The sequence below is a fragment of the Ceratotherium simum genome, chromosome 26, assembly GCF_057802395.1.
Source record: "Ceratotherium simum simum isolate JZ-2026a chromosome 26, ASM5780239v1, whole genome shotgun sequence".
In the NCBI taxonomy this organism is placed as follows: Eukaryota; Metazoa; Chordata; class Mammalia; order Perissodactyla; family Rhinocerotidae; genus Ceratotherium; species Ceratotherium simum.
Genome location: NC_141925.1, coordinates 2013494 through 2041490, shown reverse-complemented (window position 1 = coordinate 2041490; position 27997 = coordinate 2013494). Strand labels below are relative to the sequence as shown.

At 61.7% G+C, this 27997-nt stretch overlaps 2 protein-coding genes across 17 annotated transcripts in view; one reads left to right on the top strand and one right to left on the bottom strand.

Moving 5' to 3' along the window:
• PKD1 (polycystin 1, transient receptor potential channel interacting) overlaps window positions 1-26271 on the top strand; it is a 49425-nt gene extending 23154 nt beyond the window's left edge. Inside the window, exons 11-46 of one of the 3 annotated variants that reach the window (XM_087449404.1) lie at window positions 13-768; window positions 1939-2070; window positions 2279-2454; window positions 2706-2839; window positions 3469-7079; window positions 7289-7438; window positions 8625-8768; window positions 8872-9151; window positions 9265-9478; window positions 9558-9729; window positions 10157-10309; window positions 11009-11153; window positions 11238-11858; window positions 12155-12311; window positions 12622-12874; window positions 12977-13172; window positions 14427-14597; window positions 14679-14822; window positions 14903-15113; window positions 15214-15340; window positions 16800-16916; window positions 17015-17064; window positions 17303-17487; window positions 17593-17686; window positions 20797-20915; window positions 20992-21194; window positions 21270-21464; window positions 21918-22057; window positions 22478-22590; window positions 22838-22985; window positions 23115-23240; window positions 23478-23652; window positions 23756-24046; window positions 24125-24259; window positions 24334-24639; window positions 24735-26271. In XM_087449404.1, the coding sequence (XP_087305530.1) occupies window positions 13-768; window positions 1939-2070; window positions 2279-2454; window positions 2706-2839; window positions 3469-7079; window positions 7289-7438; window positions 8625-8768; window positions 8872-9151; window positions 9265-9478; window positions 9558-9729; window positions 10157-10309; window positions 11009-11153; window positions 11238-11858; window positions 12155-12311; window positions 12622-12874; window positions 12977-13172; window positions 14427-14597; window positions 14679-14822; window positions 14903-15113; window positions 15214-15340; window positions 16800-16916; window positions 17015-17064; window positions 17303-17487; window positions 17593-17686; window positions 20797-20915; window positions 20992-21194; window positions 21270-21464; window positions 21918-22057; window positions 22478-22590; window positions 22838-22985; window positions 23115-23240; window positions 23478-23652; window positions 23756-24046; window positions 24125-24259; window positions 24334-24639; window positions 24735-25208 (10818 nt within the window). In that variant the 3' untranslated portion in view covers window positions 25209-26271. The remainder of the gene's footprint in view (window positions 1-12; window positions 769-1938; window positions 2071-2278; window positions 2455-2705; window positions 2840-3468; window positions 7080-7288; window positions 7439-8624; window positions 8769-8871; window positions 9152-9264; window positions 9479-9557; window positions 9730-10156; window positions 10310-11008; window positions 11154-11237; window positions 11859-12154; window positions 12312-12621; window positions 12875-12976; window positions 13173-14426; window positions 14598-14678; window positions 14823-14902; window positions 15114-15213; window positions 15341-16799; window positions 16917-17014; window positions 17065-17302; window positions 17488-17592; window positions 17687-20796; window positions 20916-20991; window positions 21195-21269; window positions 21465-21917; window positions 22058-22477; window positions 22591-22837; window positions 22986-23114; window positions 23241-23477; window positions 23653-23755; window positions 24047-24124; window positions 24260-24333; window positions 24640-24734) is intronic. The other 2 variants (XM_087449407.1, XM_087449405.1) reach the window with 2 other exon arrangements.
• A 9-nt stretch (window positions 26272-26280) lies between these two features.
• TSC2 (TSC complex subunit 2) overlaps window positions 26281-27997 on the bottom strand; it is a 39190-nt gene continuing 37473 nt past the window's right edge. For all 14 annotated transcript variants that reach the window (XM_004438171.3, XM_087449411.1, XM_087449409.1 and 11 more), the window contains 4 exons: window positions 27118-27196; window positions 26952-27043; window positions 26742-26840; window positions 26281-26610 (listed from right to left, as the gene is read on the bottom strand). In XM_004438171.3, coding sequence (XP_004438228.2) covers window positions 26440-26610; window positions 26742-26840; window positions 26952-27043; window positions 27118-27196 — 441 coding nt within the window. In that variant the 3' untranslated portion in view covers window positions 26281-26439. The remainder of the gene's footprint in view (window positions 26611-26741; window positions 26841-26951; window positions 27044-27117; window positions 27197-27997) is intronic.

The window sequence follows — 27997 nt, the reverse complement described above, 5'->3', positions numbered from 1 at the left end:
CCTCTCCTGTAGGTCACCTTCCACGGCCAGGACGGCCCCCTGCTCCCTGGTGACCTCCTCAGCTTGCAGCACGATGCTAGACCAGGTGCCCTCCTGCACTGTCCCCCAGCACTTGGCCACACTGGCCCTGAGACCCCATACTTCTCCGCCAATGCCTCAACCTGGCTGACCCGCCTGCCCGCCCAGCTGGAGGTAGCGCCGGCCAGCCCTGCCTGTATCCTGCGGCTCTTCGCTGCCACGGAGCGGCTTACCCCGCTGCTGGGCCTGAGGCCCAACCCGGGGCTGCAGCGGCCAGGGCGCTATGAGGTCCGGGCTGTGGTGGGCAACAGTGTGTCCAGGCACAACCTGTCCTGCAGCTTCGAGGTGCTCTCCCCAGTGGCCGGGCTGCGGGTCATCCACCCCACCTCTGACGATGGCCGCCTCTACGTGCCCACCAACGGTTCGGCCTTGGTGCTCCAGGTGGACTCCAGTGCCAACGCCACGGCCACGGCACACTGGCCCGGGGGCAATGTCAGCGCGCCCTTCGAGGCTGCCTGCCCCCCTGCGGTGGCTGCCCTGGTGCCCGGCTGCACCCGCGAGGCCAACAGCACCCTGTTCTCGGTGCTGGTGTTGCCCAGGCTCAGCGAGGGCGAGCACACGGTGGAGGTTGTGGTGGAGAACGGTGCCGGCCAGGCCAGCCTCAGCCTGCGGGTGAAGGCCGAGGAGCCCATCCGTGGCCTCCGTGCCACGCCCAGCCCTGAGGCCCGTGTGCTGCAGGGCATCTTGGTGGTGAGTGTGGCCGGGGTCTGCCCCGAGCCCTCCTGAGACTAGGTGTCTGTGCAGAGAGCCGCCCCTCCCCAGTGTGGAAAGGCTCAGCAGCCATGGTCAGTGGGCTCAGTGGTCGGTTTCTGGGCAGGTCCTGCTAGGTGGCTCCTCAGCCCGTTCTATAATTCCTACATTGCTGAAAACTCTCTGCCAAAACAGCTGCTCTGAAGATGCTTCTTCCCGCTCTCCCATTTCATGAAACAAGTTGTCCAGCTCTTCTCCCACCTCTGACGTCATCAAGCCTGTGTTTTCAGATCCCCTGCTGGGTTCCCACCTGGCTAGAACAAGTGCTTTTTTTTTTTTTTTTTTTTTCCTGTGAGGAAGATTAGCCTTGAGCTAACATCTCTGCCCATCTTTCTCTACTTTATATGGGACGCCGCCACAGCATGGCTTGACAAGTGGTGCATTGGTGCGTGCCTGGGATCCAAACCTGTGAACCCCAGGCCGCTGTAGTGGAGCGTGTACACTTAACCACTATGCCACCTGGCCGGCCCCCTAGAGTGAGTGCTTTTTGAAGTGGGGTCCCATGCCACCTGGCCACTGTCAGTGCCACTCTGAGAAGGGGCTGTCCGTGTCCTGGGATGCCCACCCTGCACAAGGCAGCCATGGGTTCTGCAGACTTTGCCAAGGGCCGTTGGAAGGGCTGTTGCTGATGGTCCTGCCACTTGTGCAGTCGTTGTCTCCTGCTACCCCTGGTCACACCTGTTCCATCAGGTGATGCAGGTAAACATCCAAAACCATAAGGCCTGTTGAGACCCACATGCCTTCCCAGACAGCTGTGCTCTCCAACCAAGGGCCTGAGCAGGCACCCTGGGAGAAGGCCATGCAAAGTCTCAGAGATGGGTCAACTGCTTTTGTCGCTGGTACAGGTCATTTTACAGATGGGGAAACTGAGGCACAGAGAGGTCAAGGTATAACTAAGCCCAAGCTCAGCCCCATCCCACGTGGCCTCCCTATCCAAGGGCGGGCCCTGGGGCCTCCCTCCCCGGCCTCCACTGTCTTGAAGTTCTGTCCCAGGAAGCCAGAAGGGAGGTGTGTCTGGGTGGGCAGATGTGGGCTGAGGGCAGAGTTGGTCCTCCAAAGACCCCGGGCTGGGGCAGGGTTGCGGCGGCTGATGCTCTGCCCTTCCCGCAGAGGTACAGCCCTGTGGTGGAGGCCGGCTCGGACGTGGTCTTTCGCTGGACCATTGATGACAAGCAGTCCCTGACCTTCCACAATGTGGTCTTCAACGTCATCTACCAGAGCGCTGCCATCTTCAAGCTCTCGGTGGGCGGAGGGTGCGGGCACGGGTGCCGGTGGGGTGGGGGTGCGGGCACCGGTGGGGAGGGGCAGGCCGGGACGTCCAGTGCTCACTTTTACCTTCTGCTTTGCTTCCGAGGACCCCACGGCGGCCGTGGGTGAGTGTGGGGTGGGGCTCTGACCACGCTGCCTTGCGGCCCACTGGCAGCCTACTCACGGCTGCCTGTCTCCACAGCTGACAGCTTCCAACCATGTGAGCAACGTTACTGTGAACTACAACGTCACCGTGGAGCGGATGCACAGGATGCGGGGCCTGCGGGTGTCCGCGGTGCCACCTGTGCTGCCCCCCAACGCCACGCTGGCACTGGCGGCTGATGTGCTGGTGGACTCGGCCGTGGAGGTGGCCTTTTTGTGAGTGCACCAGGCCTGCAGGAGCAGGGGCGGGCCGAGCTGGGACAGGTTCTCCCCCAGCCTCCGCCTCCTCATCTGTCAGGAGGTGCTGGTTGCGTGGGACCCTGGGAGCGGGTGGGGGGCTGCAGCAGGGCTGGGTGGTGCCCTGAATGGAGATGAAAGGGAAGAGTGACTGTGGTGCCCCCCACGGGAGCGGCCAGCCCAACCCCCCCCCCCCCCGCCTGCTCACTGCCTGCCCACTGCCCTGGCAGGTGGACCTTTGGGGACGGGGAGCAAGTGATCGGTCAGTTCAGGCCTCCGTACAACAGTTCCTTCCGAGTCCCAGACCCCATGGTGGCCCAGGTGCTGGTGGAGCACAATACCACGCACACCTACGCCGTCCCAGGTGAGGGGCAGGCCCATCCCTGCCACCCCAGCTTAGGCAGCCCTACCCTGGGGAGAGCCTCTCCCCGGGGGACAGCACCCCCCCAGGGGACAGCCCCCCTCCATCCAGCCTGGGCTGATGTTCTGGGGTCCTAACTCTAGGGTGAAGGAGGGGTGTCCAGGGGTGAGGGGTGGACTGGGCTGCTGTGCCCTGTGATTCGACTCTACTGGCTAGAAACTGGACTCTTCTGTCCACTCCTCTGAGCCTTTTTTGGAGGAATTTACCTTTTAGTTATTTCTAAAATTCCAGAAGCCTCACATGTAGAAGACCAAGGAAACAGTGGGGCCCCCCACGATCTTAACTCTGCACCGGTGCTTGCTCTTGTTAACCTCAGTGTGGTCGTTCTTAGAGACAGTCCACTCCTCCTGGTTTCTGCCTCAGCCCCGTCTTGCCCTGTGCTGACGGCACCCTGCGCATGCCTCCTCGTGAGGCCCCCAGGGCGCTGTCCAAGGGCGTTCTCTGTGTTTTGCCCAGGGCCTTGCTCTGCCCTCCCGAGAGGCCCTCGTGCACGGTAGCACAGGGTCAGGTAGGGATTTTGCTGAGCAGGTGGTGGCGGCGGCCCCGTCCCCACTCCAGGCCTGTTCCCCTAGGTGAGTACAACCTGACCCTGCTTGCGTCCAACACCTTCGAGAACCTGACGCAGCAGGTGTCGATCAGTGTGCGCGCCGCCCTGCCTGCTGTGGCCGTGGTGGTGAGCAGCCATGTCTTGGTGGCTGGCCATCCCGTCACCTTCTCTCTGCACCCACTGCCCTCGCCTGGGGGCGTCCTGTACACGTGGGACTTTGGGGACGGCTCCCCAGCTGTGATGCAGTACCAGCCAGAGGTCAACCACACGTATGCCTGGAGGGGCATGTACCACGTCCGCCTGGAGGTCAGCAACACAGTCAGCAGCACAGTGGCATATGCTAGTGTCCGCGTCTTTGAGGAGCTCCAAGGCCTGAGTGTGAATCTGAGCCCAGCCGTGGAGCAGGGCGCACCCACAGTGGTCAGCGCCACCCTGGAGTCGGGCGACAACGTCACGTGGACTTTTGACATGGGGGACGGCACGGTGCTCACGGGCCCTGAGGCCACGGTGGAGCATTTGTACCTGCGGGCGCAGAACTGCACGGTGACCGTGCGTGCAGCCAGCCCTGCTGGCTACCTGGCCCAGAGCCTGCCTGTGCAGGTCTTCGTCCTGGAGGTGCTGCGGATCGACCCGGCGACCTGCATCCCTGCCCAGCCCCATGCCCGGTTCACGGCCTACGTCACCGGAGACCCTGCCCACTATGTCTTCGACTGGACCTTTGGGGACGGCTCGTCCAACACGACCGTCTGGGGGGACCCGACGGTGACGCACAACTTCACACGGAGCGGCACGTTCCCCCTGGCACTGGTACTGTCGAGCCGTGTGAACAAGGCGCATTACTTCACCAGTGTCTGCGTGGAGCCCGAAGCGGGCAACGTCACCCTGCAGCCGGAGAGGCAGTTTGTGCGGCTTGGGGACGAGGCCCAGCTGGTGGCCCATGCCTGGCCCCCATTCTCCTACCGCTACACCTGGGACTTTGGCACCAAGGATGCTGCCCGTGTTGGGGGCCCTGAGGCCACGTTCACCTACTGGGACTTGGGCTCCTACCTGGTGACGGTTTCTGTGTCCAACAACATCTCGGCCGCCAACGACTCGGCGCTCGTGGAGGTGCAGGAGCCCGTGGGGCTCACGGGCATCAGCGTCAATGGCTCCCACGTCCTGGAGCTGCAGCAGCCCTACCTGTTCTCTGCAGTGGGCCGCGGGCGCCCCGCCACCTACCTGTGGGAGCTGGGGGATGGTGGGCGGCTCGAAGGCCCTGTGGTTTCCCATGCCTACAACAGCACGGGCCACTTCACCATCAGGGTGGCCGCATGGAATGAAGTGAGCCACGGCGAGGCCCGGCTGAATGTCACAGTGCAGCAGTGCGTGCGGGGGCTCAGTATCAACGCCAGCCGCACAGTGGTGCCCCTGAACGGCAGCGTGAGTTTCAGCGCCTCGCTGGAGGTGGGCAGTGACGTGCGCTACTCCTGGGTGCTCTGCGACCGCTGCACGCCCATCCCCGGGGGCCCTACCATCTCCTACACTTTCCGCTCGGTGGGCACCTTCAACATCATCGTCACGGCTGAGAACGAGGTGAGTGGTGCCCAGGACAGCATCTTCATCTACGTCCTGCAGCACATCGAGGGGCTGCAGGTGGCAGGCGGCAGCGGATGCTTCCCCACCAACCGTACGCTGCAGCTGCAGGCCGTCGTCAGGGACGGCACCAACATTTCCTATAGCTGGGCTGCCCAGCGGGATGGCGGCCCAGTCCTGGCCGGCAGTGGCAAAGCCTTCTCGCTCACCGTTATTGAGGCTGGCACCTACCACGTCCAGCTGCGGGCCACCAACATGCTGGGCAGTGCCTCAGCCAACCGCACCGTGGACTTTGTGGAGCCTGTGGGGTGGCTGGCTGCAGCCGCCTCCCCGAATCCAGCCGCTGTCAATGCAACTGTTGCCCTCCGTGCTGAGCTGGCTGGCGGCAGTAGTGTCCTCTACAGCTGGTCCCTTGAGGAAGGGCTGAGCTGGGAGACCCCAGAACCATTTGCCACCCACGCCTTTCCCACCCCTGGCCTGCACCTGGTCACGGTCACAGCCAAGAATCAACTGGGCTCAGCTAATGCCACTCTTGAGGTGGCCGTGCAGGTGCCTGTGAGTGGCCTCTGCATCAGGGCCAGCGAACTGGACTACAACTTCGTGGCAGCTGGCTCCACTGTGCCCTTCTGGGGGCAGCTGGCCTCAGGCACCAACGTGAGCTGGTGCTGGGCTGTGCCAGGTGGCAGCAGGCATGGCCCGCACATTGCCATGGTCTTCCCTGATGCTGGCACCTTCTCCATTCAGCTCAACGCCTCCAATGCAGTCAGCTGGGTCACAGCCACACACACCCTCACGGTGGAGGAGCCTGTTGTGGGCCTCGTGCTGTGGGCCAGCACCAAGGTGGTGGAGGCCGGGCAGCTGGTCCACTTTCAGATCCTGCTGGCCTCCGGCTCAGCCGTCAGCTTTCGCCTACAGGTCAGCGGGGCTGGCCTCGAGGTGCTTCCTGGGCCCCACTTCTCCCGCAGCTTCCCCAGGGTCGGGGACTATGTGGTGAGCATCCAGGCTGAGAACCACGTGAGCCAGGCCCAGGCACAGGTGCGTGTCTTGGTGCTGGAGGCCGTGGGTGGGCTCCAGGTGCCCAACTGCTGTGAGCCAGGCATCGCCACGGGCACCGAGAAGAACTTCACAGCCCGGGTGCAGCGGGGGTCCCGCGTCGCCTACGCTTGGTACTTCTCCCTGCAAAAGGTCCAGGGGGACTCTCTGGTCATCTTGTCAGGCCGCGACGTTACCTACACCCCCGTGGCCGCGGGGCTGCTGGAGATCCACGTGCGTGCCTTCAACGAGCTGGGCGGTGTGAACCGCACACTTGTGGTCGAGGTCCAGGACATCATACAGCACGTGGCACTGCGTAGTGGCCGCTGCTTCACCAACCGCTCGGCCCGGTTCGAGGCTGCCACGAGCCCCAGCCCCTGGCATGTGGCCTACCGCTGGGACTTTGGGGACGGGGCCCCAGTGGAGGACACAGAGGAGCCCTGGGCTGACCATTCCTACCTGCAGCCCGGGGACTATCGCGTGGAGGTGAATGCCTCCAACCTGGTGAGCTTCTTCGTGGCACAGGTCACAGTCACCGTCCACGTGCTGGCCTGCAGGGAGCCCGAGGTGGACGTGGCCCTGCCCCCGCAGGTGTTGATGCGGCGCTCTCAGCGCAACTACCTCGAGGCCCACGTCGATCTGCGTGACTGCGTCACCTACCAGACCGAGTACCGCTGGGAGGTATACCGCACCACCAGCTGTCAGCGGCCCAGGCGCACGGCCCCTGTGGTCCTGCCCAGTGTGGACATGAGCCGGCCCCAGCTGGTGGTGCCACGGCTGGCGTTGCCCGTGGGCCACTATTGCTTTGTGTTTATGGTGTCGTTTGGGGACACACCGCTGGCGCGGAGCATCCAGGCCAATGTGACAGTGGCCCCTGAGCACCTAGTGCCCATTGTCGAGGGTGGCTCGTACCGTGTGTGGTCAGACACTCAGGACCTGGTGCTGGATGGGAGCAAGTCCTATGACCCCAACCTGGAGGATGGTGACCAGACGCCACTGAGCTTCCACTGGGCCTGCGTGGCCTCAACACAGGTCAGCTGTGTGGCAGGGCAGGGGGCTATCCTTCCCCCTTCAGTCATTGGCACTAATGAGCCCAGCAGGGCCCTGGTGTCCACCTGCTGTCTGAGCGTTTTGTGGGCTTGAGCCCAGCATGGGGAGGGGGTCTTCCCAGCTGTCCCCTGAGCCAGGCTCTGCTTTGAGGTTAGTCCAGAGTCTCACCACCCCCCTGTTGTGTGCTGCAGAGTGAGGCTGGTGGGTGTGTGTTGAACTTCGGGCCCCGAGGGAGTAGCGTGGTCACCATCCCCCGGGAGCGCCTGCAAGCTGGCGTGGAGTACACCTTCAACCTGACTGTGTGGAAGGCAGGCCGGAAGGAGGAGGCCACCAACCAGACGGTGGGTGCCGCCCCAGCCTCGGCCCTACCCCAGCAAGACAGAGCCCCAGGCCCCAGGGTGGGGCGGGGGTGCCAAGGAGAGCTGAGCACACAGGGCCACCTGCCCACAGACAGCACCAAATAGCCTTTTTTAAGGATTTCTATGTTTTAGTGTTTCTCAGGACTGTAGATTCTCTTTTAAGTGACTACTTTTGATAGAAATTTTCTTTAAGTAAATGTCTTGCTTCAGCGTTGCTTCCTTCCAAACGGATTACAGCTGCACACCAAGTCCTAGAGGGGCAGCACGAGCTCTAGGGACTTGTGAGAGATATACTGTCCCACTAGCACCAGAGGTCAACAGTGAGGAAACACATCCCCTCCCCAGAGGGTGGGTGTCCTTGTGTCCAACAGGGAGGGCCTCTTTTCACCCTCATGTGGGCACACACTCACACTCTCCTCCCTGGAACGGGCCCAGTGGGTCAGGACCACTGTGCAGATGACCCCATGGCAGCCACTCGTGCTGCTGTTGGTAGGGGCCTGCCAGTGGGGGCAGGTGTGCCAGGTCTGCTGGTGCCCGGGATGGGGGTGTCCGTCCCCAGTACAGGCCTCTCCCAGCTGGCCTACCTGGGGACGGGGGCCTGCCCAGAGGGGCCATGTGGGGAGGTGGAAGCCCAGAGCAGGGTCCAGCCTTGCTCTGCTTTCTGAGGTGGGCCCCACCTCCCCAGCCCCGGGCATCGGGAACCTCAGGCAGGTGTGTAGAGGACAGCTGTCTTCACCCCATGCATGCCTTCACTCATCCATACTTTGATGCCTTCCTTCATCCATCCCTTCACTGGGAGCACCTGTCTAGTATTTCCCATGTGCTGGGCCCAAGCTGGGCCCCAGATGCTGCAGAAAATAAACCCAGCATCGTCTCTGCTCTTTCAGATGACTCTCCCCCAGATTGGGAGACACAAAATCAGACGGATACACTAGGCAAGGCTGAGCCCATGGTCTCTTGGGAATCTGTACTTTGGGCTGAATAGGAGTTGGCTGGGCCTAGAGAAGAGCTTTCCCAGCTAGGGGAACAGCATGTGCGGAGGGCAGAGGCCCAGCTCCTCTGTGGGGCCCGTGACAGCCTGCTGCACTGGGCAGACTCAGGTCTGGGACTCAGGAGTAGAGGCCCCATCTTGGGGCGTGGTCTCCCTGTAATCCCACTTTGTCCCCAGGTGCTGATCCGGAGCGGCCAGGTGCCCATTGTGTCCTTGGAGTGTGTGTCTTGCAAGGCGCAGGCAGTGTACGCAGTGAGCCGCAGTTCTTACGTGTACCTGGAGGGCCGCTGCGACAACTGCAGCGGGGGCTCCAAGCGAGGGGTGAGCTGGCGGTCGGGTGGGGGCGGGGCTTGGGGCAGGATGCCCCTGGAGCTGGCCCAGCGCCAGGCCCGCCCTTGAGCACCCAGTGGTCTGTGTCCTGCAGCGCTGGGCCGCGCGTACCTTCAGCAATGAGACGCTGGTGCTGGATGAGACGACCACGTCCACGGGCAGCTCGGGCATGCGGCTGGTGGTGCGGCGCGGCGTGCTGCGGGATGGCGAGGGCTACACGTTCACGCTCACGGTGCTGGGCCGCACGGGCCAGGAGGAGGGCTGCGCCTCCATCCGCCTCTCCCCCAACCGCCCTCCGCTGGGGGGCTCCTGCCGTCTCTTCCCGCTGGACGCCGTGCGTGCTCTCACCACCAAGGTGCACTTCGAGTGCGCGGGTGAGTGCGGCCAGGGTCGGGGAGGCACGGCAGGCTTGCCCTGGGGGTGAGGGTGTGGGGGAGGCCACAGTGACCCGTGTGGGGGCCCCAGTGACGCTGTGGGGGGCCTGCAGGCTGGCAGGACGCCGAGGACGCAGGCACCCCTCTGGTGTACTCCCTGCTGCTGCAGCGCTGTCGCCAGGGCCACTGTGAGGAGTTCTGTGTCTACAAGGGCAGCCTCTCTGCCTACGGGGCTGTGCTGCCACCTGGCTTTGCGCCCCACTTCGAGGTCGGTCTGGCTGTGGTCGTGCAGGACCAGCTGGGCGCCGCCGTGGTGGCCCTCAACAGGTGAGCCTGGGTCTGTGGGAGCAGGGCCTGGAGGGGTGGAGCGGGACTGCTGCCTGTTCACCCCGAGCTCTGCATGTAGGTCTCTGGCCATCACACTGCCAGAGCCCCTCAACTACCCCCTGGACGGCCCCCCGGACCTCATGCTCTGGCTGCACAGCCTCACAGAGAGCATGCTGCCCAGGTTGCTGAGACAGGCCGACCCCCAGCACGTCATCGAGTACTCCCTGGCCCTCATCACTGTGCTCAATGAGGTCAGTGCGGGGGGCAAGGACGCCCCTCCTTGTGTCTGCCCTCCGTGGGTGGGGGCCAGCCCAGGTTGGCACTCCTGACTGGATCCTGGATCCTTGTAAAGGGCTCATCTCTGGCTCCCGATGGACAGAGTGCCTGCCTGCCTTGAAATGACTCCTGCTCTCAGCAGCCCCCACCGCCGGGTCCTCCCTAGAGCCTGGCTTCCGCCCCTCACCTCCCCTGTTCTTGTGCCCTTAGCCCCAAAGGGGCCCCTGGGAAAACCCCCTTTTGCCCTCGAAGAGGTGGGCCTCCAGCCACTGCCCTCGAAGAGGTAGGGCTCCAGCCGCTGCCCGCGTCACGCAGCAGCTGAGAGCCTGCGTGGCGCCCACCTTCCTGTGCTGCTGGTGGGGCTGTCACCACTGACGGCTCCCCTGTGCCCGCTGCCCACAGTATGAGCAGGGCCTGGCCGTGGCGGCAGAGCCGGACCCCAGGCAGCAGCTTCGAGCCCAGATACGCAAGAATATCACGGAGACTCTGGTCTCCCTGCGGGTCGACACTGTAGACGACATCCAGCAGATTGCAGCAGCGCTGGCTCAGTGCACGGTAGGACAGGACTCTGGGCTCCCCACCCCCCGCAAGCTTTCCTGGCCGTCTGCCCGACCACGTGCCCATCCTTGGTCTTAGCTGAGCCACAGGTGTCCCCTAGGACAACTTTGCAGGGTGGCCCATGGTATAAGGAGCAGCCGAGGTGTGGGGAGGGCCAGCATGAAGAGGCCATTCTCTGCCCTTCAGGCCCCTGGTATGGTCACACTTGGCCTGGCCTCTCCAGCCCCGAGAGACCGCTCACCACCCTTGCCCAGGACTTAGCAACCAGGCTGGGCTGGCCGTGGTCTTGATGCGGGGAGTGCTGTGTCCAGGGTGGCAGGGGATTGCTGCAGAGACCTCAGCGGAGGAGGAGGGAGGGGAGAACCTTTCGAATGGGGGTTGTCCTGTCTGCCACATGGTTTCCGTGGCTGTGTGCATGGTTGAGAGTGGTTGGTGGGGCCATGTTACCGTGGACTTTGCCTGTGGGTGGGGAGGAGCCACAGAAGGGCCCTCAGCAGGGAGGCACGTGGATGGAGCCATGTTTGCAGTGGTCTCTCCAGCTGCAGCACAAAGGGTGGTGTGGGAAGGCCAGATGGAGGTGGGGAGGCCACCCCAGGATCACGGCGACCGTGACAGTGCTGCTGAGCAGCCCCCCCCCGCCTGGCCCTGGTCAGCCAGGCCAGAGTAGGGCTGACACAGTGCCCGGCCTCCCTGCAGGTGTCCAGCAGGGAGCTCGTGTGCCGCTCGTGCCTGAAGAAGACGCTGCACAAGCTGGAGGACATGATGCACATCCTGCAGGCTGAGACTGCCACGGGCACCGGGACGCCTACTGCCATTGCCGACAGCATCCTCAACATCACAGGTGGGGCCGGGTAGGCACGCGGGGCTCTCCCAATCTCTCCCACATCAATCCCTCATCTCCCCCGAACCTCTCCCCCATCCACAGGCGACCTCATCCACCTGGCCAGCTTAGACATGCAGGGCCCACAGCCCTCAGAGCTGGGAGCCAAGTCGCCATCACTGATGGTGGCATCCAAGGCCTACCACCTCTCGTCTGCCCTCATGTGCATCCTTATGCGCTCCCGCGTGCTCAACGAGGAGCCTCTGACCCTGGCGGGCGAGGAGATAGTGGCGCAGGGCAAGCGTTCAGACCCACTGAGCCTGCTGTGCCAGGGCAACACCTCGGGCCCCGGCTGCCACTTCTCCATCCCCACGGCCTTCAGCGGGGCCCTGTCCAACCTCAGTGACGTGGTGCAGCTCATCTTTCTTGTGGACTCCAACCCCTTTCCCTTTGGCTACATCAGCAACTATACCGTCTCCACCAAGGTGGCATCCATGGCTTTCCAGACTCAGGCTGGCACGCAGATCCCCATTGGGCAGCTGGCCTCAGAGCGTGCCATCACTGTGAAGGTGCCCAACAACTCAGACCAGGCTGCCCAGGGCCACCGCATCCCTGCTGGCTCCACTGTCGTCCAGCCCCGGTCCTCGGTCAGCACTGTGGTCGCCCCCGAGAACAGCAACCCCGAGGCCGGGCTGCACCTGCAGCTCACCTACAAGGTGCTGAACGGTGAGTGCCCCCTCCTACAGCCCTGGCCCGGCCTGTGTGGGGCAGCCGGGGGGTGGCCTGGGTAACCAGGCGTCTGGCAAACATGCCAACTCTTGGCCTTTGGTAAAATCTGTCTCCTGCTTCACAGGGTTCTGGGGCCTGCTAGGAGGGCAGTGGGGGAACCACAGAAGAGCGAGTGCTGCCTCTAGCATGGAGGTTCCTCTGGCCCCGTGCAGCAAGGAGGGCTCCCGGAGGTGTCCCCCAGGGTGCATGAGCTGTCTGGGGCAGGCATCTGACCCTGCATGTTCCACCCCCAGAGCACTACCTGCCTGAGGAGCCTGAGCCCTACCTGGCCGTCTACCTGCACTCAGCACCCTGGCCCAATGAGCACAATTGCTCTGCCAGCAAGAGGATCAGCCTGGAGGCGCTGGCGGGCGACGACCACAGGCCCTATACCTTCTTCATTGCCCCGGGGTGAGCACGTCCCCTGCCCTGGGAGGGCACAGCAGGCCCATGGAAGACCTGGGAGCGGGCCAGGACTTGTTGGCTTGGGTGGGGCTGGTGTCTTGGAGGCAAGTGGACGTGATCAAATCCGTATGTGCCGAGGCTGTGTGGGCTCCCTGTGGGAGCAGGTGTGGCAGCGGGACGACCAAGGAGCAGGTTGGGCCTGGCCACCCACAGCAAGCATGGCTGCAGCCGAGAAGTCTTTGGGCCGGAACGCCACCCTGACTCAGACCCCAGAGTTGGCAGGGTCTGCCCGTGACGCTCCTCTCACTCCTTCTAGGACCAGAGACCCGGGCGGGAGTTACTACCTGAACCTGAGCAGCCACTTCCACTGGTCGGCACTGGACGTGTCTGTGGGCCTGTACACATCTCTGTGCCAGTACTTCAGTGAGAAGGAGATGATGTGGAGGACGGAGGGGCTCAGGCCCCTGGAGGAGACCTCGCCCAGCCAGGCTGTCTGCCTCACCCGCCACCTCACCGCCTTCGGCGCCAGTCTCTTCGTGCCCCCCAGCCACATCCACTTCATCTTCCCCGTGAGTGGTGCCATGTTCCTGGGTGGCTCAGGGCTCCAGATCCCTCCTGAGAAGGTGAGGGGTGGGCTGTGCCTCCTGGGCCTGACGGCTCTGTGTCCCCAGGAGCCGGCCTCGGGCATGAACTACATCGTCCTGCTGACGTGTGCTATGTGCCTGGTCACCTATGTGGTCATGGCCGTGATCCTGCGTAAGCTGGACCAGCTGGACGTCAGCCGGGTCCGCATCATCCCTTTCTGCGGGAAGGGAGGCCGCTTCAAGTACGAGATCCTGGTCAAGACCGGCTGGGGCCGCGGCTCAGGTGAGGGGACAGGCCGCCCCGTCCAGGCCCCCAGGCTGCCTTCTCTCGTGGTGATGATGATAATAAGTGACGTAGAGCAGGGGCTCGATTTCCCAGGTGCTGTGTGAAGTGGTAGCTTATTAATGCTCACCGCTACCTGTGGACACGCTGTCATCGTCCTGAGCATGAGCTCAGTCCCGTGTGAAGTAGGCGCTCAGTCACTCGGGCCGTCTCACTTTCCACAGGGATGCGGGACTGATGAGTGTGTGCAAGCTGTGCAAAAGTGAGCTTGATAATTAACGGGAATAATTTTAAATAAGTCGTTATGTGAAAACAATGGCTTGCTTTTAAGACATCAAACACTGCGTCGGTTATAAACATGTAGAGAAACACTGACACTGAGTCAGTGCAGTGTCACTGAAGACATCAGAGGCACTTTGTGAAAAACTTACCGAGAACGGTTTGAGCGGTGCTTGCCTCCTTGCCCGATAACTCACAATGTGGAGTGAGCGGCTGTTCTCTGCCATGACTAGTGGTCACGTTGCTTCCAACAGTTTATCATTTGCGCTCTCTATCACGAAACACTCCTGAGAAGTCTTTTAGCGTGAAGTTTTTTGCCAGCGTCAATTGCTCTGTGACATCGCGTCCTTTTGGTCACGACTGCTGTCCTGGTTGACATCGGTGAGCTTGCCGTCACTGGGACCCTTCTCGAGTCTTGGGCCACGCCGGCGTCCCCATGCTGCCTGTTTCCTCAGCAGTCCACTCACCTTTGACTGGAATTTTACTTGCACTGTTACCATTCTTCACTTCTTTGCTATGTTTTCATCTCTGTCGACCAGTCCTCTTTCGAAGACCTGTTTTTGTAAAATGTCGCGTGGGTTTATCACTGGGAGACAAGGAGGCAACACCCCCATGCGCTCGGTGGTCTGTGGGGGAAGTGCTGGACGCACAGTGACCCGTCACCAGTGGGCTTTGGAAGAAGTGATGTAATGGGTCACGGATCAGGATGTGCTTTTTCTGTTTACGTGGTGGACTGAATTGCTGGCAGCCAAGTGGACGTTTTACCAGTTACTCACAGTAGCACGTGACGGATGCCTGACTCATGGTGTTGGGGCTGTGTTTAATTGAATTGGGGTAAAAGAGATTTGTGTATGTCAGAGCTGTGCGGGGCGAGCCTGCTGTACTAGTTGAATGAAAACCCACGGGAAAAGACTTCTCTGGGGACACGTCTGGTGGGCAGCAAACAGTCCTGCCACCTCTCCTTCCATCCTCCAGGGACCACGGCACACGTGGGCATCATGCTCTATGGGGCAGACAGCCGGAGTGGCCACCGGCACCTGGACGGGGACGGAGCCTTCCACCGCAACAGCCTGGACATCTTCCAGATCGCCACCCCGCACAGCCTGGGAAGCGTGTGGAAAATCCGCGTGTGGCATGACAACAAAGGTCCGGTGTGCCCCTGCTGTCCCTCTGCCCGCTGCCTGTCCGGCGTCCTGCAGCCCTCACCCGGCTCCTGCCCCTCTGCAGGGCTCAGCCCCGCCTGGTTCCTGCAGCACGTCATCGTCAGGGACCTGCAGACCGCTCGCAGCACCTTCTTCTTGGTCAACGACTGGCTGTCGGTGGAGACTGAGGCCAACGGGGGCCTGGTGGAGAAGGAGGTGCTGGCTGCAAGTAAGGCCCCGCCCCTGCTGGCTAGACGGGGGGGCTCTGCCCCTCGGCCCTCCTGAAGCCCCTCCTGTGCCCTTTCCCAGGTGACGCAGCCCTGTGGCGGTTCCGGCGCCTCCTCGTGGCTGAGCTGCAGCGTGGCTTCTTTGACAAGCACATCTGGCTCTCCATGTGGGACCGGCCACCTCGAAGCCGCTTCACCCGCGTCCAGCGGGCCACCTGCTGTGTCCTCCTCATCTGCCTCTTCCTGGGTGCCAATGCCGTGTGGTACGGGGTCGTGGGAGACGCTGCCTACAGGTGGGTGCCTGTGGGGGTCAGGATGACCTCCCTCTGCCCAACGCCTTCTGCCCTCCTCCTGGCCTAACCCAGCCCGGGCCTATTCTTTCCTGCCACACAGCACAGGGCCTGTGTCCAGGCTGATCCCCCTGAGTGTTGACACAGTCGCCGTTGGCCTGGTGTCCAGTGTGGTTGTCTACCCCATCTACCTGGTCATCCTGTTCCTCTTCCGGATGTCCCGGAGCAAGGTGGGTTGCTCACGGAGCTCCTGGAGGTGGCGCGTGGCCTCGTTGCCTCTGCCGAGGGCTGTGCTGTTCAGTATGGCAGCCACGGAAGGAAGATCAGTGAGGTCAACATGACGAGCCTTTAGGTTGACTGACCAGGGAAAAAGAGAGAAACACAGATGGTTGAAATCATGAATGAAGGTGGGGGCATCACTGCCACCCTCACAGAAATACACAGGACTGATCAGCGAGTCACATGAACTGCTGTACAGCAGCGTGTTAGATAACGTAGGAGAAATGGACAAGCTTCTAGAAAGACAAACTATCAAAACTGACTCAAGGGCGGGCCCCGTGGCTTAGCAGTTAGGTGCGCGCGCTCCGCTGCTGGCGGCCCGGGTTTGGATCCTGGGCGCGCACCGACGTACCGCTTCTCCGGCCATGCTGAGGCCGTGTCCCACATACAGCAAATAGAAGGATGTGCAGCTATGACATACAACTATCTACTGGGGCTTTGGGGGGAAAAAAAAATAAATAAATAAAATTATTAAAAAAAAAAACCTGACTCAAGAAGAAAGAGGAAATATGAGCAGACCTAGAGCAAAGTAAAGAGATGACTTAGTAATTTAAAAACTCCCACAAGGAAAAGCCCAGATAGGGGCCGACCCAGTGGCATAGTGGTTAGGTGCGCACATTCTGCTTCGGCGGCCCAGGGTTCACAGGTCCGGATCCTGGGCATGCACCGATGCACTGCTTGTCAAGCCATGCTGTGGCGGTGTCTCATATAAAGTGGAGGAAGATGGGCATGGATGTTAGCCCAGCGCCAGTCTTCCTCAGCAAAAAGGAGGATTGGCAACAGATGTTAGCTTAGGGCTGATTTTCCTCACAAAAAAAAAAAAAATTAAAAAAAAAGCCCAGATGGCTTCACTAGCAAGTCAACCGAGCAGCTACAGAGGAAACAGCACCAATCCTTGACAAACTCAAAAATGTGCACAAGGAGGGAGCACTTCCTGATTCATCCCACGAGACCAGTACTGTCCTGACACCAGAGCCAGACAAAGACCTCTTGTGAGGAGGGCACTGCAGACCACTGTCCCTTGTGAATATACAGCAAAAATCCTCCGCAAAACATGGCAAATCAAATCTAGCAACTCATGAGAAAGGATCACACACCATGACCAAGAGAGATTTACCACAGGAAGCCAATGCAGCAGTTGTTAGCCATAGGTGGCTGTTTATTTTTAAATTAATTAAAATTAAATAAAATGATAACTTCCGTTCCTCAGTTGCACCAGCTGCATTTCAAGTGCTCCATAGCAACATGTAGCTAGTGGCTACCATAACGGACAGTGCAGATACAGAAGGCGTCGTTCTAGAATATTCTCTGGGACAGCGCTAGTCTAGACTCGGGCTGTTCAGGAGGTAGCACGTCTCCCCAGAGCAGGAGCAGAACTGCCCCCCGCTGACTGCCTGCATCTCCCTGCAGGTGGCTGGGGGCCCGAGCTCCACCCCTTTGGGGCAGCAGATACTGGACATCGATAGCTACCTGGACTCATCTGTGCTGGACAGCTCCTTCCTTACCTTCCCAGGGCTCCGTGCGGAGGTGAGGGCTCCTCTAGGGGCCCTGCCTCGGCCTGGTGGGTCCTGCTGCCCCTGGGCAGCCCAGAGTCTGAGTGAGGTTCTCTCTGCACTTCTCAACAGGCCTTTGCTGGACAAATAAAAAATGACTTATTTCTGGATGATTCTAAAAGGTGAGGGTTCCTAGAGAAAATGTGAGCCTTGGCGTAGGTCAGCCATGCCTTGCATGTGCCGAGTTATGGGTATCTGGGCTGTGTGTGCCGTGTCATGTGTCTTTGTCCCGTGTTTGCTGGCCCTGTGTGTTGTCATACGCTGTCTGGGGGGTGTGTTGGCCCAGAAGCCCCGTCTGTCCGTGGGTGCCTGTGCAGACGTGTCCCCTGGACTCCCCTTGCTGACCTGTGTCACCTACAGCCTAGCGTGCTGGCCATCCAGCGAAGGCACGCTCAGTTGGCCAGACTTGCTGAGTGACCCGTCCATCATGGGCAGTACCCTGCAGCGCCTGGCACGGGGCCGGATGGGCCACATGCTGGGCCCAGAGGAGGACGGTCTCTCCCTGGTCAGCCCCTCCTCACCTGCCAAATACTTCTCAGCTTCAGGTGGGCAGAGGTGGGGAGGGTGTAACCCCAGTTCTCCCTGGGAAGGCTCCATGGCTTGGGGTGGGAGGAGCCCATGCCCTCCCTGACACGTTCTGCTCCCTCTAGACGAAGACCTGATCCGGCAGATCCTGGCTGAAGGGGCCAGCAGCCTAGCCCCCACCCAGGACACTCAAGTAGAAACGGACCTGCTCACTGGCCTGTGAGTGCCTACCTCCTGGGGGTGGGGGGCAGCAGGGAGCCCAGGCCAGGAAGCCCTGCTCCCCACCTGGGACTGGCCTGGTGCTCTCCGGCCCCATGTCCCCCAGTGCAGGGCTGGGGTGACGTTTGAGCTCTGAGCCCCTCATCTGTTGAAAGGACCTCACAGGGTTGTCTGGGGCCCAGCAAACATTCCCTTTAGGGTGGCAGAAGCGAAGGACATCTGAGGAAGAGAAAGGCAACCAGTGTGAGGCTGCCAGGGCCTGGCCATGATGAGGAATCATTGGCAGGTTTTTATTTTTTATTTTTTTATTTTTATTTTTTTGTGAGGAGATCAGCCCTGTGCTAACATCTGCCAATCCTCTTTTTTTTGCTGAGGAAGACTGGCCCTGGGCTAACATCTGTGCCCATCTTCCTCCACTTTATATGGGATGCCGCCACAGCATGGCTTGCCAAGCGGTGCGTCGGTGCGCGCCCGGGATCCAAACCGGCGAACCCTGAGCCACCGCAGCGGAGCGTGCGCACTTAACTGCTTGCGCCACCCGGCCAGCCCCTATTGGCAAGTTTTTAAACAGCCCATTTTTTTTCTTTTGAGACTATTTTGATTTTGTGTTTTTAAGAAGTTCCCAATTTCTTGGCTGGTTTCCAACTTAGTAACACAGTCCCTATAGAATTACCTCATTCTCCTTCTTTCCTGTTTCTCTGTTAATATCCACCTTTCCATTCCTTTTAACTCTCCTCATTTTCAAACAACCAAAAACTACTGAGATACATGAACTGTCCCAGAACACAGAGAAAAAGGGAAAGCATTTCACAAAGAGTTAACCATGACATGATGGCATTTTTATGAAGCAATTGCCAATTGATTAAAAAAATCTGTAATGTAGGGAAATCTTGGGGTAGTAATTATAAACTGAGCACCCCCAAACATCTCCAGCCCAAAGCCCTTGCTGAAGTCCAGGGCCAGCTCAGTGGAGTCCACTCTTCCTCCCCGTGCCGGAGAGAGCCTGCTCCCTGAGGCAGGCCCCGCCCCTGTCCCCCTGGGGTACTGGGTAGCTATCCCTGCGTAATGAGTTACCCCAAAACTCAGTGCGTACACCAACTCAGAGGGCAGGCCCGTTGGTGCGGGCCGCTGGTGGGCCGCCTCAGCTCCGCCACCTGCGCCCCACTGCTGGGCTGCTTGAGCGTCCTCACAACGCGGTGGCCGGTGTCCCCAGACTGAGTGGTCCAAGAGAGCGAGGCAGAAGCCACAGTGCCCTTTAAGGCCCAGCACCATTAGCCGCACACTGTCATTTCCACAGTATCTTCTCGGTTACACTGTGGGAAAGGACTCTGCAGGGGCGTGATGCCAGGAGGAAAGTATCATTGGGACCATCTTGGAGGCGGCCCACCACACTGGGCGCCCTCCTCACAGAGCTCCACCGCCCAGCCGTCTGGCCCCACCCTCCCTCTGCCACCCACTTCCCTCGGGCGACAGCCTCCTCGCTCCTCCACCTTGTCTGTTATTTCTGCTGCTCCCTCTGCCCAGTGTTGCTCCCCATGACACTTCCTTCAGGTCGCCAGTCAAATGCTGCCTAATCAGAGCCTGCCTGCCTGCCTGATGTAAATACAGTAAAGGGCGGTCACAGGGGCCTGCGCACACAGGCCTCGGTCTCCGTGTTCTCCCCTGCGTCCTGAACGTCGCTTTGTTCATGCTTGTCGTCTGCTTTCCCCCGGCACGGGCACATCACAAGTGCACGGACTGGTCTCTTCACTCAGCGCCTAGAACAGGGCTGGCGTTGAGCAGGGGATCAACATCCGTGGTGAGAGACCGAAGGAACCCGTTGAACGTTATCCTCTAACAAAGTCTTCGCTCTCATTGCAGCTTAGAGTCCAATGTAAAGTTCTAAGTATTCTACGCTGTGTCTTCTATATGATCCTGATATACAACACGTGTTTCTAGCCACATGTGAGATGTAAACACACGCACACCTAGATAACCAGTAACACTGCTGTTCCTCGCGTGGTGGACGTGCTGATGTTAATATCTGTTCTGTATTTATTATTGCTCTACTTTCTACAAATAATTCAGGCTACTTTTATAATCAGAAAAGTCAATTTCAAGAAAAAATGTGTCACTTGCATTTGTTTGCTGTCCCGTGATTTCCCACCTCCATAAACGATGGTGCCTTTATTCTCCAGGAGATGCACAAAACCAGGCACGGTGAAGGCAGCCGAGTGGCGGTAGACACGCTGGGATCTGGGCCTGTTCTTGTCAGTGGACAGAATCAGGGCACAGCTGTGCACCCCCTCCTCAGTGGTGCCTGTCCCCGGCCTGCTCCCCTCTTCATTCTGCCCCCTTATTTCCTCTGGCTCCTGTAGCTCCCCTTTCTCTCTCTGGAGCAGCTCGGAGCCAGGAGGCTCAGGGGGGCACCATGAGAGATAAGCAGATCTCAGGGTTATACAGAGCGCTGTGTACTGTTGGAATTTGAAAGACACATGTCTACTTGTCTAAAAGTTAGTCTGAGCTTACAAAACTGCATCAGAGCACGGCCATTTGTGTCACGTATGTGTGCGCGTGTAACTGCACACGTGCGTAATGTGTGTGTGCACGCATGGGTGTGGGGAGGTGAAGGGGAAGGCGTGAGGCAAGGGGAGTGCTTGTTGGAAGGTTTCAAACCTAGTCATAGCTTGCTGGCATGAGGAGCAGGCAGGGGGATGAGGCTGGAGACCGCTACAGTCGCCCTGTAAGAGGTGATGGCTGCTGGAGTGGAGGCAGGACGGGAGAGAGGTGGATCAGGTCGCAGAGGTGTGGGGGGAGGACTTCATGATGGAGTAAGCAGGAGGTGAGGGGGGAGAGGAACAGAGGCAGATGTGATGCTGGCCTGAGGAGCAGTGAGGGTGTTGAGGCCCCTCCTTGGAGTTACTGGTGGTGTTCTGAGCCCAGCACCATGTCCACCCTGGTTGGGGCAGTGTCTTCTCTCTCTCCACGGATGGGGAGCGGGGGATTGCACACAGGCCCAGAGAGTCTCAAGGAACTGCCCTCACGGATGAGACGGGCTGGACACCATGCCCTGGGGACTGTATGTGGGCTGACAGGTGAGTGCTGGCCGCTTCCCTCTTCCTGTGCTTCAGGTCCAGTGCTCCTGGGGAGAAGACTGAGACGCTGATGCTGCAGAGGTTCGGGGACAGGGGGCTGCCCAGCCCAGGCCTGACCTGGGAACAGCCCCAGTGGGCAAAGCTCTCCAGGACAGGTGCGCTTGTGTGTCCCCAGGACGCCCCTCCGTGCCCCTCCCTCTGGGCCACCAGTCACCTGTCTCTCTTCCCCAGGGCTGGTGGAGGGTCTGCGGAAGCGACTGCTGCCGTCCTGGTGTGCACCCCTGGCCCACGGGCTCAGCCTGCTCCTGGTGGCTGTGGCTGTGGGGGTCTCGGGGTGGGTTGGTGCCAGCTTCCCTGCTGGCGTGAGTGTCACGTGGCTCCTCTCGAGCAGCTCTAGTTTCCTGGCCTCATTCCTCGGCTGGGAGCCACTCAAGGTGAGTGGGATGCAGGGGGGCCAGGCTGCCAGTCTCTGGCACTCGCAGGCCCGTCTGATGCCACCCCCGGCCCAGGTCCTGCTGGAAGCCCTGTATTTCTCACTGGTGGCCAAGCGGCTGCACCCTGATGAGGATGACACCCTGGTGGAGAGCCCGGCCGTGACACCGGTGAGCGAGCGTGTGCCCCGTGTGCGGCCCCCCCATGGCTTCGCACTCTTCCTGGCAAAGGAGGAAGCCCGAAAGGTCAAGAGGCTGCACAGGATGCTGAGGGTGAGCTCGGGTCACAGCAGCCAATGCCTACCCTCCCTCTCCCGCCTCCTGGCCAGTGAAGCCTCTTTCAAGAGGTCCCGCCTTCCTCAAAAACCTCACACAAGCCCTTTCCTGACCACAGAAAGCCTTCCCGCTCTGCAGCCCCTGCCCCAGCTCCCTCCCATCACCCCGATTCCTACTGCCCTAGTCCTTGCTATGCCCCTTCTTGTGCCCAGCTCAAATGTCCACTCCTGCCTGGCCTCACAGGGCCCTGGGCACGGCTTCCTTGGCCTTCAGTGGACCGTGTGTCTACCCCCAGACAGAGTGCTGGTGGGGTGTCTGTGCTGCCCTTTCTTAGTAAGCGCCAGGCACCCTGGCCATGGGCAGCTTGCTGCCCAGTAGTCCGGAAGTCCTGTTCTGTTACGGTGGACCAGGCCATGACTGGCTGACCCCAAGGCTGTCCCTGCCCCCCAGAGCCTCCTGGTGTACATGCTCTTCCTGCTGGTGACACTGCTGGCTAACTATGGGGACGCCTCGTGCCACAGCCATGCCTACCGCCTGCAGAGTGCCATCAAGCAGGAGCTGGACAGCCAGGCCTTCCTGGCCATCACTCGGTATGGACACCCCTCTACACATGCAGGTCTGTCTGCAGGACCAGGGCAGTGCTGATGTCAACCTGGGCCCACACTGATCTTGCCTTTGGTCTCACCCAGCCCCCAGGGAACATTGGGAAGCATCTTGATACATTTTTGATCATTGTAACTGGAGTGGGTGTTGCTGGCAGTGCGTAGAGACCAGATACACTGCTGAACAGTCTGCAGTGCCCAGGACAGCCCCGTCCCAGAGTTGTCTGCCCCCAAATGTCAGTAGGCCGAGGCTGAGGACCCTGGGTCTTGCCTCGTCCCTGTGGGTGGCACTGGCAGCTCCTGGTGGCTGGGCTGGGGCTGCAGTAGCAGTGCTCTCTGGGCCCTGACCCCCGGTGGGCGCGGGGAGCTCAGGGGTGGAGCATGTGACTCCGTGTCCGGTGCGGGCAGGTCTGAGGACTTCTGGCTGTGGATGTCCCACGTGCTGCTGCCCTACGTCCATGGGAACCAGTCCAGCCCAGAGCTGGGGCCCCTACGGTTGCGGCAGGTGCGGCTGCAGGAAGGTGAGCTGGGGAGGGGCACCCTGGCACTTACCCTCACTCTTTTCCAAAGAGAAGCTTTTGGCTCGGTTTGGGTTTCAGTTCCCTAGCTCTGTAACCTTTGCCCTCTTCCTGCCTCGGTTTCCTTATCTGTAAGTGAGACAATGACATGTATCTTCTGGGTTCCTGGGAGCATTTGGTGAGATCGTGTAGAGCTCCGCCCAGGTGTTCCTGGTGAGGTGGTGCTCATTCCCGGCCCCTCTGCTTTCAGCACTCTGCCCAGACCCTCCCGGCTCAGGGGCACATCTGTGCTCAGCAGCCTCAGGCGGCTTTAGCACCGGTGACTACAGCATTGGCTGGGGGACTGCTGTCCACAATGGCTCTGAGACGTGGGCCTACTCGGCGCCTGACCTGCTGGGGTGAGCACAGCGGCGCCCAGGATTCCGGGGAGGCAGGGAGTTCTCCAGAGGACCCCCAGCCCTATCCAGCCATGGCTCCCAGGTTCCAGCAGGGCTGGGCCTGGCTCTCACATGTCCCCTCGCCGGCAGCGTCTGGTACTGGGGCTCCTGCGCCGTGTACGACAGCGGGGGCTACGTGCAAGAGCTGGCGTTGAGCCTGGAGGAGAGCCGCGAGCAGCTGGGCTTCCTGCAGCTGCACAACTGGATCGACAACAGGTGGGCGCTCGGTCCTCTCCCGGCCACCTGCACATCAATCACACCGGCCTCCCGGGCTCTCGGCAGTGTGATCACAAATCACACCCACCCCCAGCTTTGCCGCTCCCCATCATTCCTCGAAGCGGCCTAGCGAGCCTCACTCACTACTCACCAAGCCGCGGCCTCCAGTCCTCCCAGTCCTCATCGCCCATCGCTCAGCACCTACCCCCAGCCCCTTCCTCCGTGCCCTCCGCGCAGGAGCCGCGCCGTGTTCGTGGAGCTCACGCGCTACAGCCCGGCCGTGGGGCTGCACGCTGCCGTCACGCTGCGCCTCGAGTTCCCCGCCGCCGGACACGCCGTGGCGGCCCTCAGCGTCCGCCCGTTCGCCCTGCGGCGCCTGAGCGCCGGCCTCTCGCTGCCGCTGCTCACCTCGGTACGCCCCGCCCCCAGCGCGGCTCGGCCGGCGCCCTGACCCCGCCCCCAGCCCCACCCCCCGCGCGTCCAGGCTGCGGCCCTGACCCCGCCCGCCCTCGCAGGTGACCCTGCTGCTGTTCGCGCTGCACTTCGCCGTGGCCGAGGCGCGCGCCTGGCGCAGGGAGGGGCGGGCGCGCACGGCGCGGCCCGGGGCCTGGGCGCGGTGGCTGCTGGTGGCGCTGACGGCGGCTACAGCGCTCGTGCGCCTGGCCCAGCTGGGCGCCGCCGACCGCCAGTGGACCCGCTTCGTGCGCCGCCGCCCGCGCCGCTTCACCAGCTTCGAGCAGGTGGCGCAGCTGAGCGCCGCGGCCCGAGGCCTGGCTGCCTCGCTGCTCTTTCTGCTCCTGGTCAAGGTGAGGGCGGGGCCGGAGGGCGGGGCCGGAGGGCGGGGCCGGGCGGGGCGGGGTTGGCTGACGCCCTTTGTCCGCAAGGCCGCCCAGCAGCTGCGCTTCGTGCGCCAGTGGTCGGTTTTCGGCAAGACGCTGTGCCGGGCCCTGCCGGAGCTCGTGGGGGCAGCCTTAGGCCTGGTGGCGCTCGCCGTAGCCTACGTGCAGCTGGCCGTTCTGGTAGGTAACTGGGGCCGTCGGGGGAGGGCGGCTTAGCCCGGGGCGCGCCCCTCACTGTGCCGCCTTCCCCGCAGCTGGTCTCCTCCTGCGTGGACTCTCTTCGGAGCGCTGCCCGGGCCCTCCTGGTGCTGTGTCCCGGGGCTGGGGCCCCCGCCCTGTGCCCTGCCGAGTCCTGGCGCCTGTCCCCCTTGCTGTGTGCGGGGCTCTGGGCCCTGCGTCTGTGGGGTGCCCTGAGGCTGGGAGCCGTCCTTCTGAGGTGGCGGTACCACGCTCTGCGTGGGGAGCTCTACCGACCCGCCTGGGAGCCGCAGGACTACGAGATGGTGGAACTGTTCTTGCGCAGGCTGCGCCTCTGGATGGGCTTTAGCAAAGTCAAGGAGGTGGGTACGGCCCAGTGGGGGGGAGAGGGACGCGCCCTGGGCTCAGGTGAGCCCAGGGTGCAGCCGGACTGACCGAGCCCCTGTGCCGCCCCCAGTTCCGCCACAAAGTCCGCTTTGAAGGGATGGAGCCACTGCCCTCCCGCTCATCCAGGGCCTCCAAGTCGACCCCAGACATGCCCCCACCCAGCGGTGGCTCCGACGCCTCACGCCCCTCCACGTCTTCCAGCCAGCTGGACGGGCTAAGCGTGGGCCTGGGCCGGCTGGGGCCACGGGGGGAGCCGGAGCCCGAGCCCTCCCGCCTCCACGCAGTGTTCGAGGCCCTGCTTGCCCAGTTTGACCGACTCAACCAGGCCACGGAAGACGTCTACCAGCTGGAGCGGCGGCTGCAGAGCCTGCACGGCCGCAGGAGCAGTGTGCCCCCAGCCTCGCCTCTCCGTGCCCCATTCCCAGGCCTGCGGCCAGCCCTGCCCAGCCGCCTTGCCCGGGCTAGTCGAGGCATTGGCCTGGCTACAGGCCCCAGCCGGGCGTCCCTGCGGGCCAAGAACAAGGTCCACCCCAGTAGCACTTAGCTCCAGGAGACCTGGGCTCATGCCCCTTCCCTGGGGCAGGCCTGTGCCTTCACTCTGGCCCCTTGGAGCCAGAGCAGACACCACTCAGTATTACCTTCTGCTGCCCTCAAGGTCTCAGGCCGGGCAGAGCAGCTGCACGCAGGTACCCCAGAGATGGGCAGCACTTGTCTGTGTCTCTCTGTGGGCTTCAGCACTTTAAAGAGGCCACAAGGCCAGCCAGGACCCAGAATCCCCTCCCCGGCTCCCTGGGGAGGACACAGCAGTATTGGACTGAGTGCCCAGCCTCTGAGATGCTAATTTATTTCCCGAGTCCTCAGGTACAGCGGGGCTGTGCCCGGCCCCACCTCCTGGGCAGACATCTCCCCCTCGCTAAGGATCCAGGCTCTGGGGAGAGAACTGCACCTCCTGTAATCCTCTCCCTAAATTATTACCTCTCCTGTCCCCTGCTGAGTGCACTTGCCTCCAGCTGCAGTCTGTGTGTCTACCGTCAGTAATTTATACGGGGTTCAGATGTATCTATTTTTGTACGTCGCTCTCTTTTTCACCAGGGCCGAGGGGCCCCGTGCCTGCGCCGAGGGGGAGCTGGGGCTGCAGAGCTGGCCTCCCTCCCCAGACACCTGCCCGCATGCTGCTTCTCAGATCCGAGTCTAGCTTTGGCCCGGTGCTGGGCTGGGAGGGTTGTTGAAGAGCACAGCTGCCCCCAGGCAGTTCTGTCACAGCCATGGCCTTGTTCTCCTGCTCCGCCCAAGGCCAGGCAGTGAGGAGCCCAGGCCTGCTGGCATCAGGGCTGGGTAAGGAGCAAGACTAGTGCATGGCGGAGGACCCAAGGGTGGTTAGGGGGAAAGACCCCTCCCCAGGAGCTGGCTCCCAGGGCTGGGGCAGGTGAGTGTGACAGCGTATGTCAGAACACGTGTGGTGGTGTGTGAGGCTTTCCTGAAGGGGCAAGGCCCTGACCACAGCCCAGCGGGCCCCCACCCCACTTCTGTGGGCATGGCTGAAACTACAGCCTTGATCCCGCCCCCAACCCCCCAACAGACGAAGTCAAATAAACGAGTTGGCTGACTGCTCTGTGTCTGCGTCCTAGGGCCGGTGGCACAGCAGCAGGCTTCGGCTGCACCACCACTTTATTTCATTTGCACAAATAAATACTGCCTAGCACCTGGGGTGGGCAGAGAGGGTTCGACAGCCATGGGGAACCCCGACAGGACCCGTCGCCACCCAAGTCACAGCCTCACACAAACTCGGTGAAGTCATCTACAGAGGAGATGAGGCGCTTCCGCTGGCCTGTCTCGTAGGTGGGCATGGGCTCGGCCGGAGCCTGTGCTGGGGCTTTGGCATGGCCCGGGGGGTGCGTCTGCATCAGGGGCAGGCTGGGGTTCGAGTAGTGGGCTTCCTCACGGATCTGAGAGAGAGAGGGAGCTTCAGCAGCACATACTCTTCCCTAAGCGGGATGCTGGCACCCACCCTGGTTGGCCATCACATCTCTGAGGGAGCCCCCCCGTGCCCAGTGTGCCTGTGGCCCATCCTCCCTACCCGATGGCGGAGCCGCTTGATGTGGCGGAGCCTGGCGATCCACTTGGAGGGGTAGATGTCAGTGGGGTTGGAGCGGCTGTGGTGCACCTGCGAGGCCATCTGGGGAAGGGAGGGCAGAGCAGTGAGCCCTCCATGGGTGGCACTTGTGGGCCTGTGTTTCTGTCCCTGTCCCCACCCCACCCCCGCCCCTTAGATGCTGCCTCTGCTCACGTTCGCATGCAGGGCCATCTGGCGGGCCACGAAGGGCAGGTTGCGGTCAGACACGATCTTGGCCACACTGGTGTCCACGAGACCCTCCATGTCTGGGGAGACACAGTGCTCACATGGGGCTCAGGGCCCTGAATGCCTCCCTGCCCAGCCCAGCCCTGGGCCTCACCTTTCCTGCACTGTAGTGACACCAGGTTGCACTCATAGTCCAGAGGTGTGATAATCACGTGGACGAAGTTGAACTGGCCCTGCATGGACAAAAGCAGGGATCAGCTTGGCAAAGGGCCACTTTCTGCTACTTCCTCACTTAGCTCAGGAGGACAGCGGGCTCATCAGTGGGAGACGCTTGCTAACTCAATATGCTCTGTCTGGTTAGCCACCCACACTTCCTCCTCATCCAGCCTAGGGACTGGGGCTGCCATCACGTCTCCCCACAACCGCCAACTCCTAAAACCCAACCTACTCCATGCCTGGATCCTAACGCTTGACTGCCCGAGTTCAAGTTCACAGTCAGGATCCCAAACAGGCACACAGCCCCATGGACCCCTCCACACTGCCCAGGGCTCCTGCTGCCACCCAGCTGACACTCAACTGAGCAGCACGTGGAGCTCTACACGTTCCCAGCCCACGGCTCAGAGGCTCCACATGCTGACAACTCCCAAATGCCCCTCCAGCCCACACGTCCAAGTCCCCCTTCACCCGGCCATGATGGCACACTGAGCACCCCACAGGGAGCGGCACCCATCCATCCCTCAGGCCCCTGCACGGTTCCTCCTGGCGTACCATCCACGCACACCCCCAAGCTCCCGCAGCACAGGAGGGCTGCTCCGGCCTCCCCCCAAGCACCTCTGCCCACTGCCCGATTCTCTGCCAGCAGCCGCGGGGTCTGTGTCCAGTGACCTTCTCCAAGGCTGCCTGTTGCATTTAGAATAAACCAAACACCCCTGTGCATGGGCACCTCAGCCCTTGGGCTGTGCTGGGCCCTGCTCGGCCTCGCAGCTGTCTTCCACACTGCCACCCATGACTGCCTGGACTGAGCCTGCCTCCTT